Consider the following 16,045-nt stretch of genomic DNA (forward strand, 5'->3'; position numbering starts at 1 on the left):
CAATAGTCCATTCCTGTGTGAATTCACCACATGCCCAGCACCCTTCTCCCTGCTCCCAGCTTGAGCTGTGAGCATCTTGTGTGAAATGGGAGAACTTGCTCAGCACTTGTCTGGGTGGGTAGAGTTTAACACAGCCTGTAACTCCAGCTGGTAAGGACGCTGTACTTGGTCGCTGCTGTGAAACCATGTGTCCTTTCTTAAAAACGTCTTCAGGCTCAAGTGCCATAAAGTTCTGAATAAGTAGTAGATAAATAGTTCTGAACTTGCCAGTGGGATACATGTCGGCTGCCATTCGTTGGCTGTCACCAGCCTTTCCCTGCCTGGATAACGATATAGAACCAGTTCTCCTAGAACATCTTCTCCTAGTTGTTGAGAAGATGTCAGGAGCTCGGCTTCTGGAAGTTGCTCAGGATTCCTACTGCCAAAGGAAAATGCTTTGTTAGGCTCGAGGGGTGGAATTACTTGTAGAGAAAAGCCTTAGTTCTAAATCCTCAAGGATTCTTTGGAAAACAGGAAAAGAGAGACACATGGGCATCCATAGGAGCCTGTAAGGAGTTGTAATTGGGCCGCTGTGCAGTCATGACAGCTTAGCCTCCCCAGTGGGTGGTTGTGATTCAGGACAGAGCCGTTGGACACCAGTGTATGTATGCGAGGCACCCTGGACTAGGGGACACAGAGATATTCGACCCCTGGACAGCTGCTTTCACAAAGTTTGTAATCCAGGAAGGGAGGCAAGCTATCTCCCTAAGTGTCAATAATGTTGGGGACCATGGTGGGCAATATACTAAAAGGATCCCTAAGGTTTCCATCCCCTGGTTATTCAATCAAACACTAATCTAAGTATGGCTGCAAAGGGATTTTGCCTATGTAGTTAAAGTCCCAAGTCAGTTGATCATTAAATACAGAGATTATCCAGGTAGACATGACCCAAACAAGTAAGCCATTTAAAAGGAGAAAATTTTATCTGACTCATAACAGATTGGAAAGTCAGAAAGATTTGAAGCACAAAAAGGATTTGATAGGCCATAGACCTTTGCTGGCTTTGAAGTTGGAGGGGCCATGAGCCAAGATCTGTGAGTAGCCTCCTAACATGGCACCTGGCCAATAGCCAGCAAGGGCATGAGCACCTGACCTGACAGCTGCAACGATCTGCCAACAACTGGAATGATCTCAGAAGTGGATTCTTCTGCAGGCCTCTAAGTAATAGCCCGGCCCAGACAACACGTTGATCTTGTCCTTATGAGGCCTTCAGCAGGGAACCTGGTCAATTGTGAGGTAATAAATGGGTGCTGTTTTAAGCTGCTGAGTTGCTACATGGCCATAGAAACTAACATAGGTACCATACTGTTGAGGGCAGCAGCATTCCCTGTGCTGCAGGAGAGCTGAGAAGCTCATGGCCTGTCATGACCATTAAATGGCTGGATATAGATTTGAAATCGTAGAGCGGTGTTGCAGAGGAGATAATTATAAGTATATTCTTCCTGAGGAAAACACTTTACTCAGCAAGTGAGGAAGAAAGGCCTTCTCTCTAGAGCAAGAATTTAATGTGAGAGAAGGGGAAAGGGAAGGACTTTGTAATACACTTCATGTTGTGATTCCACCTTGATGTTAGTCTCCAAGTGTTTGCAACAAGCTGAACATCTTCATGTGGATCCTACTGTGTTCCTAGTGCCGTGGTGGCCCTGGTGAAGTTCAGGCCAGAACAGGATTAGGTACAGCCAGCTGCACCACCGGGGGCCCTCAGAAAGCATTTCTTTGGAAGAATGGAGCTTTCTGACTCTACCTGAGGGTTAACTCCCTGTTACTAAACTGGAACGAGTTCTACCCTGAGTGACCAGCCATCTCCAGTTGCACTCCCTCCTTCCTGCCTGGAAGCACTGATGGCACACCATTCTTTTCTGAGGGGCTATTGGAGCGTTGCCCCCTACCCATAAAGACACAATGTAGACCTATCTAGGAGGAGAGAAGAGCTTGAGTGACAGGCAGGAGGGCTACGTGGCCTTAAATGTAACTTTCTCAACCTCTAGGGTGTGAGATTCATCTCTCACTCATGATTCCCTCTTTGCTACCACTTTAAAAACAGCGACCATATTGCATAAAGGTGATGGTCCAAATCCACGCACTGGGAGAGTGAAAAGAGGCTGTGCTAATGACCACGCTGGAACAACAGGAACAAGCCAGGCTGTCCCAGGCAAAGCTGGAAAGTGTGGTCACTGCAACTAGGGCTGCCATTAGGGGACCCGTACCTCCTATAACTCCACCAAATATGGATGCAAACCCATTCCCCTGAGTCTCCCAGGAATGGCTGAGACAGGCTGGAATGATCCGAAGTTCTCTACTAAACCAAAAGGAAAAATTGAAGAGGAATAAAGAAATACACAGATAAGAACTACAAAAAAAAAATAAAAATAAAAAGGCTTATGTTCCCAGTCTGGGTTTCTGATCCTGAAACAGCCACAAGCTGGCCACAGTCCCTGCAGATGGCTGACCTCCTGCCCCCTCACTGCCCATCTGCTTCTGTTTGGTGGCTGCTGTCTTATTTTCTGCTTTGGGGAGTGGTCTCCAGACTTCCCAGAGCAGTTGTACTGTGAAAAGTAGTACAGGCTTTGCATTAAGTCGCGCTGCCCTCCTCAAATCCTGACTCCGCAGTTCTCAGCTGTGAGACAACGGTGGCTGGTTACTTAGTGTCTCTGGGCTTCAGTTTCTTTGTGGGACAAATACAGCCTAGCAGGGGCTACCGAGGAGGGGGCATTGCCCACTGTGCAGGCAGTAGGAGCTGCATTGTCCACAGAGTATTTAAAAACAGTAACAGAACCTCCTAAAAGTTAATCTGTTTTTTATTATCATCATGCCCCAGCAATTCTTGACATATCAATGATCAAATATTTCTCCCCTCTGAAATGAACTGCCCCTAAGGCGCTTCTCCCCGCTGAGCCTTGATGTGCAACCACTGTGACCCACTTCCTAGGGTTGTGTCATGTAACACATGTGAAACGTTTCAGAATACCTAGCCCTTAGTAGAGTGCTCAGTGAGTAAAGAGTTAATTCCCTTGTCCTTCCTCTTCTGTCAAAGGCCACAGGACATTGTATTAACCTGAACTATTTGGTTGCAGGGAACAGAACCAAGTGTTAAAGACTTGAACAGTGGGAGAAACTTTTCACTGTTTTATGTTTTTACGACTTTCTTGGAGTCAGTTTTGTTCTCCTAGACCCAATTGTCCTTGAAGCTGAATCACTGCCATTGAAAGAGCCATGCTCAGGTACTCAAAGATAAAAGAGGGGGAAAGGTGGCAAAGATCACATTTTGCCTATAGAGGACTCTGATTGGCCAGGTTGGATTCTATCCTAGTTTTGGGACCAATCACTATAGACGGAGGGTGGGTGACTTACTATGATTGGCCCAGGGTGTGTCAGGTACTTAGTTCTCAACCAATCACCATGGCGAGGGAGATGGGATCTTGTAAGATGGCAGCTCTTTTTTTGACTTTCATAATGAAGGATTAGTATGAGAGCTATTTCTCAAGAAAGCATTGTGGTAGAGGAGGTAATGAGTAAATAGAGTAAGAGATGTCCTATGCAACTCTACTGCCCATTCAGAGCTCCCTCTTCTAGGTTGGGAAGAAAATGGTTTGGCTGTAGCCAGTGAATTGATGTATTTGTGCCCTCAGCCTCTTATAAACACCTGCCAGAGAGAATGAAGTCTAAGGAAAATGCACCCACCTTTAGTAGTAGAAGGCCCATTCTCTTCCAGGCTCACTGACACAGCTCTGGGCTCCAGAGTTTGTTCAGGAGCAGTCCTCAGACACACTGGTTGGATCCCTGTCCTGTGGCCTGGTGTTTTTTCCTGTGTGCACAGCTGCTGTAATAGCTGGGGTCAACCTTTTGAGAATGAGAACACACTGTCACTGGAACAGTAACCAAAGCATCGTCCAGTTCTGGGCCCCCATTTCAGGGGGACACATTTTTGGAACCACATCAAATATTGTCCTTCATGGGGCCATCGTTTTGCTTTGCTTTTGTTCCTAATTATTTTCTCTTGTTTTCCTCCTTTACTATCTCACTGTTCCTCCTTTTTGAACCAAGATAAGATGTTTCCAGTTTTCTTAAGGATTCTTTTGATGAAATAATTCTAATTTATATTTGTATTTCTCTTGTAGCCTGGGGAGAATTTTTATGTGCACAAAGCCTTCTTTTGTGATCTTATCCAAGACAAACTTCAGATTCTTCTTTTTTAAAAAGTTACTACTGACCAAAATAATACTTACAAATCAGCTTACTGCAAACAATTACAGAAGGGCCCTCTGCCCGTCAAAAAAGATGCTCTGTTCTGGAATCTTTATGGTCTTCTGAAGCAGGAGTCAGAGAATGCTTTTTTGTGAAGGGACACATAGTAAATATTTAGGATTTGTGGGCCATGTTGTGTTTGTTACAACCCCCTGGTCTGCCATGGTATATGAAAGTAGCCATAGACAATAAATAAATGAGTGGGCATGGCTGTTTTCCAATAAAACTTTATTTACGAAAACAAGTGGTGGACCAGATTTGGGCTGCAGGAAGTACTTTGCTGACTCATGTTATAAAGCATTTTATGTTTTTCAACTGTCTTAGAAAAATTACAGTAAAAGAACTTTGAGGTGAAGTGGGTCATAATTCTTATTTCTCTTTTCATGGAGTAGAAAAACTGAGACTCAGTAAAGGTATTGACAGCATAGTTCCCTATGAGCTTTAGAGGTAGACAGGGTTTTGATATTAACAGTCTTACAAATATTCTCCTTATTTGATGCAGGAATGTCATATTTGGAAATCCGTCCTAAGATAGTTTGGATTTTTGTTTGTATGTACATGTTCACCACAGCACCCTTGGTGCTATGGTGGAAAAAACCTGGAAAAACCTAAATGTCTAATAGTAAATTCACTACTCAAAATAATATTAAAAGAGCCTTTAAAATGAGATTTGTGATGAAATTCTTGAGTTTATGCTAAGTGACATGAAGTAGAAAAATATATACCATGAGGCCTCAGCTAATTAAAATAAAGAGCAGGCAAGCATAGAAAAAGATTGACCAGAAACGCGCCTAAATGTGAATAGTGTTTTTCTCTGGAGAAGATTATCTGGGATTTTTACTTAGTGAGAGTGTTCGTGTGCGTGATTTTTCTAAAATGACCATGTTAGTTTTAGAATAAAAATGAAGGAGAAAAACAAAAATAGCAAGTTATTCAATCTTGTAGCCTGAGGCCGTGCTCTGTGCATTATTCCGGGGTGGTCTGAATGCCTTCTCTTCCTCCAGCAGCCAGAAGGCAGGGGCTAGCTCCTGGTCTCAGGAGACCCTCCCTTCCTGCGGCTCTCTGTGCTGGGAGCCTGCCAATCACTTGTAGTCTGATTCTCTAAGGGGGTTTGTTGAGCTCTAGTGTGTAGGTCTTCAAATCTGTACATAACCCTTCAAAGTAGGAATGCCTGATTCCATTTTCCAGTCAAAGAAACTGAGGCTCCGAGAAATGAAGTGACCTGTGCAAACTCTCGCAACCAGCATACGGAGGAGCCATGTCTTACATCCTTGCTGCCTTTTTCATTTGAAATAGCGTAATTACTAATTTATCAGCTCACTAGTAGTTCTCCTTGGTACATCAACCCCAGAACAATATCTGCTTCCACAGCTTCTGGTTGTGTTGGAAGATTTCTGGGGCCTCTTACAAAGCCAGCCATTGTGCAACTTGAGCCCAAGTGCTCTAACAACTGGGTCCCCGAGCCACAGAGAAGCTCATCACTCTGTACCAAAAGGAGGATGCTGATAGGATGTCAAGAATTCCGACACTAGATTCTCCCTGAATTCAAAGAATGGGGAAAGTGAGAGGACCAGAGTGAGAAAATTAACTGTGGTCCTGGGGGCTGTTTGATTGTATCATTTCAGATGGAGCAGTTATAGGTGCCCGCAAGTTCCCCGATGTGGCAGTGGGCATGGCTGGCTGCCCTGGACAGGAGGAAAGCGTGCTCAGAATTGAGGAGGACACGTCCTGAGAGGGGAATGTTAGGTGGGCCTTCCACATGGATGCTGAAACCATGTAGGGTGATAGCAGGTCTTGGGGTAAAGAGAAAGGCTGTGGGTGCTGTGCAGAAAGTCTAAAATGAAGGAGGAGGAGTGACCCAGAGGTGGGAAGACAACAGAAACAAAGGAGGGGTAGTAGGTGGACGAGGTGGTTGTCATGAGTCTGGAAGGAGCATGTCACGCAGGAGTCAGGTTTTGGAAGGGCTTCGGGGACTGAGGAAGACAGCAAGACTATCTTTGACCCCATGCCATGTGGGACATGGGAGCCTGAGTCTTCTCTCCAGAGGGCAGGCTTGTCTCTACTGAGGCAGGGAGTTGAGTTGATTTCAGGGAGTGTCTGTAAGGAGCTGAGTAAACAGGAGTTGTCTTACTTCCAAGTGGGTATTCTGGAGGGCACCCGGCGGGGGATTAGGAGGGAAAGGAGCAGGGGGCTTGGATCAAGGGTGAAGAGTACACATAGGAGAGGTGACCAGGGTGGCTGGTTGTTTAGGCACTGGCTAAGGAAAACAGAATGGAATGCATCGTGGGACCAGCCCAGAGACAGGATTACAAAAGAACGAGAGTCCTTCAGACCAGTGGATGAGGCTGGGGAGCAGGGATTCTAGAAGGAGCCAGCCTTGGCTGGATGGATTGTGCCTCTAGGGATCTGCTGGGAGTCAGCCCGAGGAATCCAGGCCGATGGCTCTAAGCAGAACCCAGGCTTCTGTGGGTCAGGAATGAAGATTAGATTAGGAGCAGTGTAATTGGCAGCGACATCTGTTTGCCTCTCTACTGGGAGCCCGTAGTAAGCAAACGCAGCACCCAAGTCTCCTGTGGGATGGAGGCTGACTGCCATCCCATGACACCAGGATTCACGGCCCAGTGCTGGGGCGGTGGCCACCTGCTTCTGTACATCTCAACTGCTATTACCCTTGTGAAAAATCCAGTTTACACATAACCTCTCAGGAACACACCTACTGTATGAAGTCAGGTGTGCTTTCATTCCAGAGGAGCCTGAGGAGCAGCTTCATTGTGTCCAAGGAAACCGGAGAAGCACACGGAGAAATAAACGTTGAAGCTATTGTCTCTCAAGGTCGTGACAGCAGATCATGGAAATGTGTTTTTTCATTTCCTCATGTTCCACTGCTCATGTGCTACGCAGCTGCGATTTATTTTCAGAGCACACTTTGGAATCTGCCAGACCCCCATGCTGGCCTGCTTCACAGCTGAAACCATTTGCCATTTGGTAGATGATAAAGCAAGTGACAATTTACACTAACATGGCCGTAAAAAGATGCCGTCTGTGAAGGAGACAGACAGGTGTCAAACCTGGGGCAGCAGACAGCGCAGAATCAGCAGACGCCCAGGGCCTCCCCCGCACCGGCCGCGCCAGAGCTCTCAGCACACTGAGTCAGACGGTTCCACTGAGTGGAATTCTGGTCTACACATCCTGCTTAAAGATGTACGTACCAGTAGTCAGCATGATGGTGATTGCTGGGTCTTTGTAGAGCGTCATGCAGTCTGCAGAGCCCTGGTCCATGTGGAAAGGGAAGGCTGCAAGTGTTGAGGGGAGCAAGCTGACCAGGCACAGTTCTAGACCATGCGTGCAGGATAGTTCTAACACAGCATGACAGAGTCGGCCCAAGGAGAGCACAGCATGCTGCGGAGTGCAGCGAGGAAGATGACCACCCTCTCTTGCATGCGTTTTCACTCCCCCACACCTTCCTCCATGTGCAGCAGTGGGACCCAGGCTTGGGGAGGGTGTCTTCTTCAAGGCCCTTTTGATTTCAAATGATAGAAACCTTTTGAAACGCTGTCTGCTGCAAAGCTGCAGCTCTCCCATCCCTTTCTAACTCTTCCTGGCTTTATTGTTCTTAGCTGTTATCTCAGTGTAACAATCTGTTCTGTTTGAGTCTATTCTCATCTACTTTAGTCTGTTCTCTTTGTTGTTGTTGTCCGCTCTCTCATCCTCTAGGATATAATGGCCTTTGCCTGTTTAATTCTTTGTGCTTACATTAGTGTCACTCACATATTGTCCAGGCTAAATGAATATTTGTGAAATGATGACTGAGAAGACACCCTGGGTAAGTTGTGATAAAAAGTAGAAGTCAGCTAAGCACAGTGGCTCACGCCTGTAGTCCCAGCACTTTGGGAGGCTGAGGCAAGAAGAATGATTCAGCCCAGAGTTCAAGACCTGACTGAGCAACATAGCGAGTCCTCGTCTCCACAAAAAATAAAAAAATAAGCTGGACATGGGGGCACACATCTGTAGTCCCAGCCACTTGGGGGGCTGAGGTGGGAGGATTGCTTGAGCCTCAGAGGTCAAGGCTGCAGTGAGCCGAGATTCCACCACTGCACTCCAGCCTGGGCTACAGAACAAGACCCTGTCTCAAAGAAAAAAAAAAAAAGGAAATCAGGCAAAGGGAAGGGGATTGCTCAGGGAGGGGAAGTGGCTGGGAAGGGCCAGGGGTGAGATAGGAGAGAATGGCACACTGGGGAGTTGCGAGACCTTCTGGCCAGCAGTGGAGGCCTGTGTGGAGTGGTGGGATGGCGTAGGGCGAGGAGGGAGTGTGAGAGGAGGGCAGGGGCCGGACCTCGGAGGCCTTTAATACTGGGCTGCGGGACTTGGATTTTCCTGGCAACTAAGAGTGGAGAACATGAAAGGCTCTCAAGGAGGAGTGTGACGTGGTCATTTGGTCTAAGCCTGCCAGGAAACACATTTGTTGCTTGCCTCCTGTGTGCGAATCACTTTTATGTATGTTGTGTCACAATAATCTTGAAAGCAAGATCTTGCTCTTTAATTTTGCAATAGAGAAAACCATGGACCAGCGAGGCTGAGTGACTGGGGTCACATAAATGATAGAGCCATGATTGTTTTTGTGTTTTAAATAAAGAATTCTGGTAGCAATGCAGAGGCTGGAATGAAGGGGACAAGACCAGAGGAAGGGATGACTGCCCTTTTGCAGCCATCCATCCAGAAATGCAGTGAGGGGGACAGATCTAAGGTGGTAGCAGTGCAGAGGCAGGAAGTACACAGGCCAAAGATACACAGGAAGTAGAATTGACAGAATATTGGAGACTGATCAAATGTTGGAGTTTTTCATATTCATTATTTAATAAGCATTTATAGAGCCAAGCATAGTTGTAGTTGCTTTGTAATATTAATTCATTTAATGCTCACAAAAACTATCTAAAGGAAGTACTATTATTATCTTCATTTTTACCAATGAAGAAGCTGAAGCGCAGAGGTGTTAGGTAGCTTGCCCAGGGTCACACAGTGAGCTAAGGAGGCAGGACTTAAAGCTAGGTAGCTCAGCTCCAGAGTCTATGCTCTTGCCTACTAGATTTCTAGTTTGAGCAACTGGGTAGTGGTGGTGTCAATGACAAGGATGGGGGACTGTGGAGAAAGGCCAGCTTTGGACAGGAAGAAGAATTTGCTTTTGGACCTGAGGAATGTAAGATGTCACTGAGATACCCAAGAGACAGTTGGACATGTAGGAGCTTCCAAGAGAGGTCTGTGTTAAAGAAAAAATGATTCCCAACATTTATTAAAAACTATAAAGAAGACTCCATTGAAGGGGTGCCATGGCAAGAGGTGCAGGCACCACTGCACTGTGGTCTTGCAGGCTAGGAGAGAGTGGACCCAATTCCAACAAGGATAAGTGAGGGTTTATAAGCAAGAAGCAAGGTGGCGGCAGGGGGCAGTGGGTGGAGAATCACTAAGAGGAAATATCAGGGGTCGGGAGATTCCCGTTAGACTCAATCAACAGAATCCTTGCTAACGACAGTGCAGGGTGGTAGATATCAAAGGTGTCAGATACCAAGGGTGGGGGATTCTCACCAAACTAAGTTAGAATTCTTGCTCAAATTGGGTTCTGCAAGGACAGAGAGGGAAGCTCAAGGTCAGTCCTAGACAGGCAGAAGACTCAGAGGGGGCTGACTGGAGTTTCAGTCAAAGGCGGGAGGCTTTATCAGCTGGAGACGGGCATCTTGATGTCCTCAGTACGTAAGAGGTGGTGGAGCTGAACGTCTCCAAGGGTGCCGGGGAGAGAGTGAGAGAGAGAAGGCCAAGGCCCAGCCCTGGGAATGCCAACATGGAGTGGGGAGGAGCTGGACTGAGGAAAAGGGGCTGCCCCAGGACAGGCTGGAGAAGGTAGTGTTCTAGGGCAAGAGTGTTCCAAGGGACTGGCCAAGGATAAGGACAAGGTGGAGAGGGGCTGAAGAGTGTGTATTAAATTGGGCCACATAGAGAGTCCTTGTGGCCTGGGCTGGAGCAGCTGCCATGGAGCTGTAGTGGGTGGAGGCCCAATACAGTGGGTACAGTGGGCTGGGCATCAAGAGGGGGCAGTGAGTGTGGACAGAACCCTCCAACTGCAGATGCAGAGAGAGAGGATAAGAGCTTCAGGGCCAGAGAAGGTCTTTTGCTTGTTTGTTTTCTCCTAAGGTGGAAGATATTTGGTGGTGTTTAAATACTGGAGGAAGTAGACAGTAGGGAGAGGAGAGGATAGAAATAGCCATGTGGGAGGAGGTCAGTTGATGGCCCAGAACCCCATGGGGGGGTGGGAGAAGAAATACGCTGAGGTAAGAGCAAGGTGGGGGATGGATGCAGAATAGTGGGAGGGACAGAGATGTGTGTGCAGGAGGTGAGGGAGAGGAACTTGGAGATAATGTCTGGGTTTCTGACTTAGATTTCCATGTGGATGGCAGTGCCCTTGTTGATGTTTAGGGAGGGTTTGGGGAGGAGTGGGTGAAGCTGCTTTTGAGGTTCATAGTCAGCTGCTGATGGTATGGCCCTGGGGCTAAGGAAACGAAGGGGTTGATGCTAGAGGTGTAGATGTAGGGTCATTAGCATCCAAAGGTGACTGTCAAAACCCAGGTGTAGATAAAATTGTGTAGGGGACATGTACAGTGAGAAGAGAAGAAGGCTGAGGCTGGAGCCTTCAGGGAGAAAGGAGCAGAGAGGACAGAGGAATCGGGAGCGCTGTGTCCGAAGCCAGGGGAGGGCAGATACTTGAGAAGAGAGCAGTGCGCAGTCGCATAAAGCCCAGCAAAGCAGTTGGATCAAACAAAGGAAAAACGTGTTTTGGATTTAGCAGTAAGGAAGTTGGTGACCTTGGCAAATGCCTTTTCCATGGAGTGGTGAGGGAGAGAGCCAAATTGGAGTGACTGCAGGCGATGGAATCCAACAAATCAGAGGCAGCAAGTGTAGATGGCTCTGAAGAAAGTAAAGCATTTTGAATTGTATGGATTTCATCACTATGTGAGTTTCTTGCCAAAGAATGTTGGGAATTCCAAGACACAAACAATTTGCACAGCCACACTTGTCCTCATTTGGCAGAGCATTTGGAGAAAGCGCCCCCCAAACTGCCTCCTCTGTCTCCCAACCGAAGGCTCATGTACATGTCCTTCTGTGTCTCTCTTAGGCCGGATCTTGGACCTGAAGACTGGGACGGTCAAGAAAGAAGGGCAGCAGTCATCCATGAGGATGTGCATGGGCTCGCGGCGGTCTTTCATCTGCAGGATGAGGTCTGTTTGGGGGAGCAGCAGGCCGTCACGGTGGTTGCTCCTTTCTCTGTCACTGTTAAGAGCCTTGACCAGCTCTGCTGAAGTCACACATGCTGACTTGGGTTTACTCCAGGGACTTCGTCTTCTTGACCTCAGCATGTGGATATACAGGATCCTTGGTCTAGGAAGGATTCTCTCCGTCCTCCTACCATCCCACTTTGTCTAATTTCTTACCATTTTCTTCTCATTCCTAGATTCACACCCCCTTGTCCACTGTATCACTCTACTTCCTACCCATCTTTAAGACCCTTCTCCAATCCAACCTCTCCAAGATTCTGTAGTTCTCAGCATGTTTTATATTAAGATGGCCTGATTTCATACTTATTCATATATTTCCTGTCACAATTCACACATTTAATTGGTCTCTATGGTATTGTTGATTGATGTGTTAAGTGTAAATGTCTGGGTTCCATGAGTAAATTATAGTGCCCTGAGGATGGAGGCTTTGATTGAGACTTCTCTGAGCCTTCTTGACATCTAGCAGAGTGTTCTACATATATTTGATTTATAAATCATAATTGAAGAAATGCAGGAATGAATGAACTTTGGAGAAATCAGGGGAATTTTGCCATGTCCTTGAAGAAGAGAGAGCTGAGATCTTGAATCCTCAAATCCAGTTCAGCACCTTTGTACCTTCAACCCTGTGCCCCCGAGGGATGGTTGGCACGAACTGCAAGGTGGGAGGTGCAGGACAGGGAATTGAGATTGTTTGGGCTGTGGAGTTCATGAGACAGTGACACGAGGTGATGCCACTCGTCATTCATTTATTCAGTTATTTAACAAATTTATGTCAAGGGCCCACCTGTGCCATGTGCTCTTCAAGGTGCCGGGAGTCAGTGTTAAGTAAAGCAAACAAGGCCAGGTGTGGTGGCTCGTGCCTGTAATCCCAGCACTTTGGGAGGCTGAGGTGGGCAGATCACCTGAGGTCAGGAGTTTGAGATCACCAGCCTGGCCAACATGGTGAAACCCCGTCTCTATTAAAAATACAAAAATTAGCTGGATGTGGTGGCACACACCTGTAATCCCAGCTACTCAGGAGGCTGAGGTGAGAGGATCGCTTGAACCCAGGAGGCAGAGGTTGCGGTGAGCTGAGATCGCACCACTGCATTCCAGCCTGGGTAACAGAGTGAATCTCTGTCTCAAAAAAAAAAAAGAGACTAAAATAATAATAATATAATAATAATAATAATAATAAAGCAAACAAAATCCCTGCCTGCATAGAATTCATTTTCGTAGGGGTGATACACAGTAGACAGAAGTACCAAGTAAATATATGGAATGTCAGATGCTGGTGAGTGCTATGGAAGAAACATAAAGCAAACTTAAGTGGGAGTAGGAAATAGCAGATGTTGTTAATTTCTATGTTATATAGGGTGGGAGGGAAAGACATCACTGATAAGGTGACTTTTGAGCAGAGACCTAAAGAAAGTGAGTGAATGAAACAAGGGAATGTCTGGGCAAAGAGAAGAGCAAGTAGAGGGAATAGCAAGGGCAAAGGCCCAGAGGCAGGGATGTTCTTGGCATGTTCAAGGAAAAGTGGGAACGTTCTTGTCTCATAAGCAGAGTGAATGGGGTATGGTGCCAAAGGAATGGACAGAGATGTGGTTAAGAGGTAGTGGATGTTAGGTCATGTTGACTTTACATCGCTTCAGCTTTTACTCTGCATGAGATGAGAGGTCAGTGAAGTTGATTGTGAGAGTTACATGTTCTGAATAAATTTTTTAAAACTGCTCTAGTTTTCTGTGGAGAATAAACCCGTGGATGAAGAAGAAGGGTAGAAGTAAGGAGGTTATTGTAATGATTCAGGTGAGAAATGTGATTGTGGTAGAAAGTGCTCAGATTTTGAGTGTATTTCACAGATAGAGCCAGCCTTCAGGTAGGGTGTGAGAAAAAGAGAGAAGTCAAAGGTACAGCTAAAGTTTTTGCCCACTCAATTGGAAAAATTGAGTTATCATTTTCTAAGATGGAAAAGGTTGTTGGGGGAGGTGGTTTGGGGTCGAGGGGAATTCCAGCATAAGATGCCTATCTGTAAGAACAAATTTACAAGAAAAAAACAAGCAACCCCATAAAAAGTGGGCAAAGGACATGAGCAGATGCTTTTCAGAAGAAGACATATGTAGTGGCCAACAATCATATGAAAAAAAAAAGTTCAATATCACTGATTATTACAGAAATACAAATCAAAACCACAATGAGACACCATCTCACACCAGTCAGAATGGCTGTTATTAAAAAGTCAAAAAGGGCCGGGTGTGGTGGCTCATGCCAGTAATCCCAGCATTTTGGGAGGCCAAGGTGGGCAGATCACGAGGTCAAGAGATGGAGACTATTCTGGCCAACATGGTGAAACCCCGTCTCTACTAAAAATAGAAAAATTAGCTGGTTGTGGTGACACGTGCATGTAGTCCCAGCCACTCGGGAGGCTGAGGCAGGAGAATTGCTTGAACCCGGGAGGCAGAGGTTGCGGTGAGCCGAGATCATGCCACTGCACTCCAGCCTGGCAACAGAGTGAGACTCCATCTCAAAAATAAATAAAAAATAAAAATAAAAAAAGTAAAATAATAACAGATGCTGGTGAGGTTATGGAGAAATGGGAACACTTATTCAGTATTGGTGGGAGTGTAAATTAGTTCTGCCATTGTGGAAGACAGTGTGGTGATTCCTCAAAGACCTAAAAAGAGAAATACCATTTGACCCTATCCCATTACTGGGTATATACCCAAAGAGCTATAAATCATTCTATTATAAAGACACATGCATGCATATGTTTATTGCAGCACTATTCACAACAGCAAAGACATGGAATCAATCTAAATGGCCATCAGTGATAGACTGGATAAAGAAAATGTGGTACATATACACCATGGAATACTACACAGTCATAAAAAAGAAAAAGATCATATCATTTGCATGGACGTGGATGCAGCTGGGTCTTTATTCTTAGTGAATTAACACAGGAACAAAAAACAAAATACCACATGTTCTCACTTACAAGTGAGAGCTAAATGATGAGAACTCAGGGACACATGGAGGGGAACAGCACACACTGGGGACTTTTGGAGGGTGGAGGGTAGGAGGAGGAAGAACATCAGGAAAAATAACTAGTGGGTACCAGGCTTAATACCTGGATGATGAAATAATCTGTACAACAAAGCCCATGACACGAGTTTACCTATGTAACAAACCCGCACTTGTACCTCTGAACTTAAAAGTTAAAAAAAAAGATGCCCATCATACAACTAGATGGAGAAGATGAGCAGACAGTTGGACATATAGCTCTGGGATCCAAGGAAGAGGTTGGGGCTGAAGATATGGACCTGGGGATTGACATCAATAAAATGGTATCTAAGGCCTCAAAACTGAAATGCATGTGAAATCATGTGGGAGGTGAGTATAGACAGAGGAGAAGACAGAGGACTGAGTCCTGGTGCTTTCCCTGCCTCAGGGGATTGGGGAAGAACCAGCAAAGGAGACTGAGAAGGAGCAGTGAGGCAGGTGGGAGGGGAAGAAGAGAGGGCAAAGGGAACAAGAGAGGACGAAGGAAGTTTCTAGAAGAAAGGAGTTATCAATGGCCAAAGGCTACTGATGAGCCCTGAATGTGAAGACTGAGGATCCATCACTGGACGTCAGAGAGAGAATCAGCAGGAGATACGGCACGTAGGAGATACGGCACATAGCAGCACAACGGAGTCACTTACTAATGTCACCCTCATCTAATTGCGTGCTGCAGGAACTGAACTGTGATTTGCCACAGGATCTATGACTTGCCACTGGGACATCTGTTGCATACTATGAAGTTCCAAACAATAGGTGCTTTAAAATAAGTGTCTATTTTCCCTAATTCAAATTAATCTTTTAAAGCAACTGCACTTTTTAAGCAAAACCTGTTTATGTACAGGCTGGTTGGTCTCCCTCAGATCACCAAGGTTGCCTGTGTTGAGGGGAGACCTGCCTCTCTCACTCGCTTCTTGGGCCCTCAGAGCTGGCAGAGACCTTTTGTTCTGTTTTACAAGAAATGGCCCTTCGGAGATTTGAACCTCGATGTTCTTTTCTCTGAGTCTCCTCCTCTTGAGGCTGAGCCTCTGGAATTCTTCTTGAAGGCACAGATGAAATCCTCTTCACCACCTGCCTCAGGTCACAGGATGGTACTGAAATGACAGAATGCACGCTTGTCTCCATTTAACTTAGGACTGGGTCCCTACAGACTGCCTGCCCTCCTTCAGCAGCAGGGGCAAGCTGGGCAGTGGGATCCACTTCCATTGCTGTCCACCCAGGGATGAAATGCCATCAGTTAGTGTAGTCAGTCATGGCACGTTTGTCCTGCAGTGCTTGGGTGAATAAATGCCTATCCTAGCTTAGTAGACATTCAGTAGAGCACCAGCAATACAAATCTTAATTGTATCATCTAAGCAATTCCCTTATGAATAAATTGATTGAAAGTGCCATAGTATATCATT

The 16,045-nt window shown here is 46.1% G+C and overlaps 1 protein-coding gene across 1 annotated transcript in view; it reads left to right on the forward strand.

Moving 5' to 3' along the window:
• The window catches only part of ARNT2 (aryl hydrocarbon receptor nuclear translocator 2), a 176,400-nt gene that overhangs the window by 69,957 nt on the left and 90,398 nt on the right, over positions 1-16,045 (forward strand). The window contains exon 2 of the mRNA XM_025390052.1: positions 11,447-11,549. Within this exon, the coding sequence (XP_025245837.1) occupies positions 11,503-11,549 (47 nt within the window). The 5' untranslated portion in view covers positions 11,447-11,502. The remainder of the gene's footprint in view (positions 1-11,446; positions 11,550-16,045) is intronic.

This window comes from Theropithecus gelada, chromosome 7a, assembly GCF_003255815.1.
Source record: "Theropithecus gelada isolate Dixy chromosome 7a, Tgel_1.0, whole genome shotgun sequence".
Classification (NCBI taxonomy): domain Eukaryota; kingdom Metazoa; phylum Chordata; class Mammalia; order Primates; family Cercopithecidae; genus Theropithecus; species Theropithecus gelada.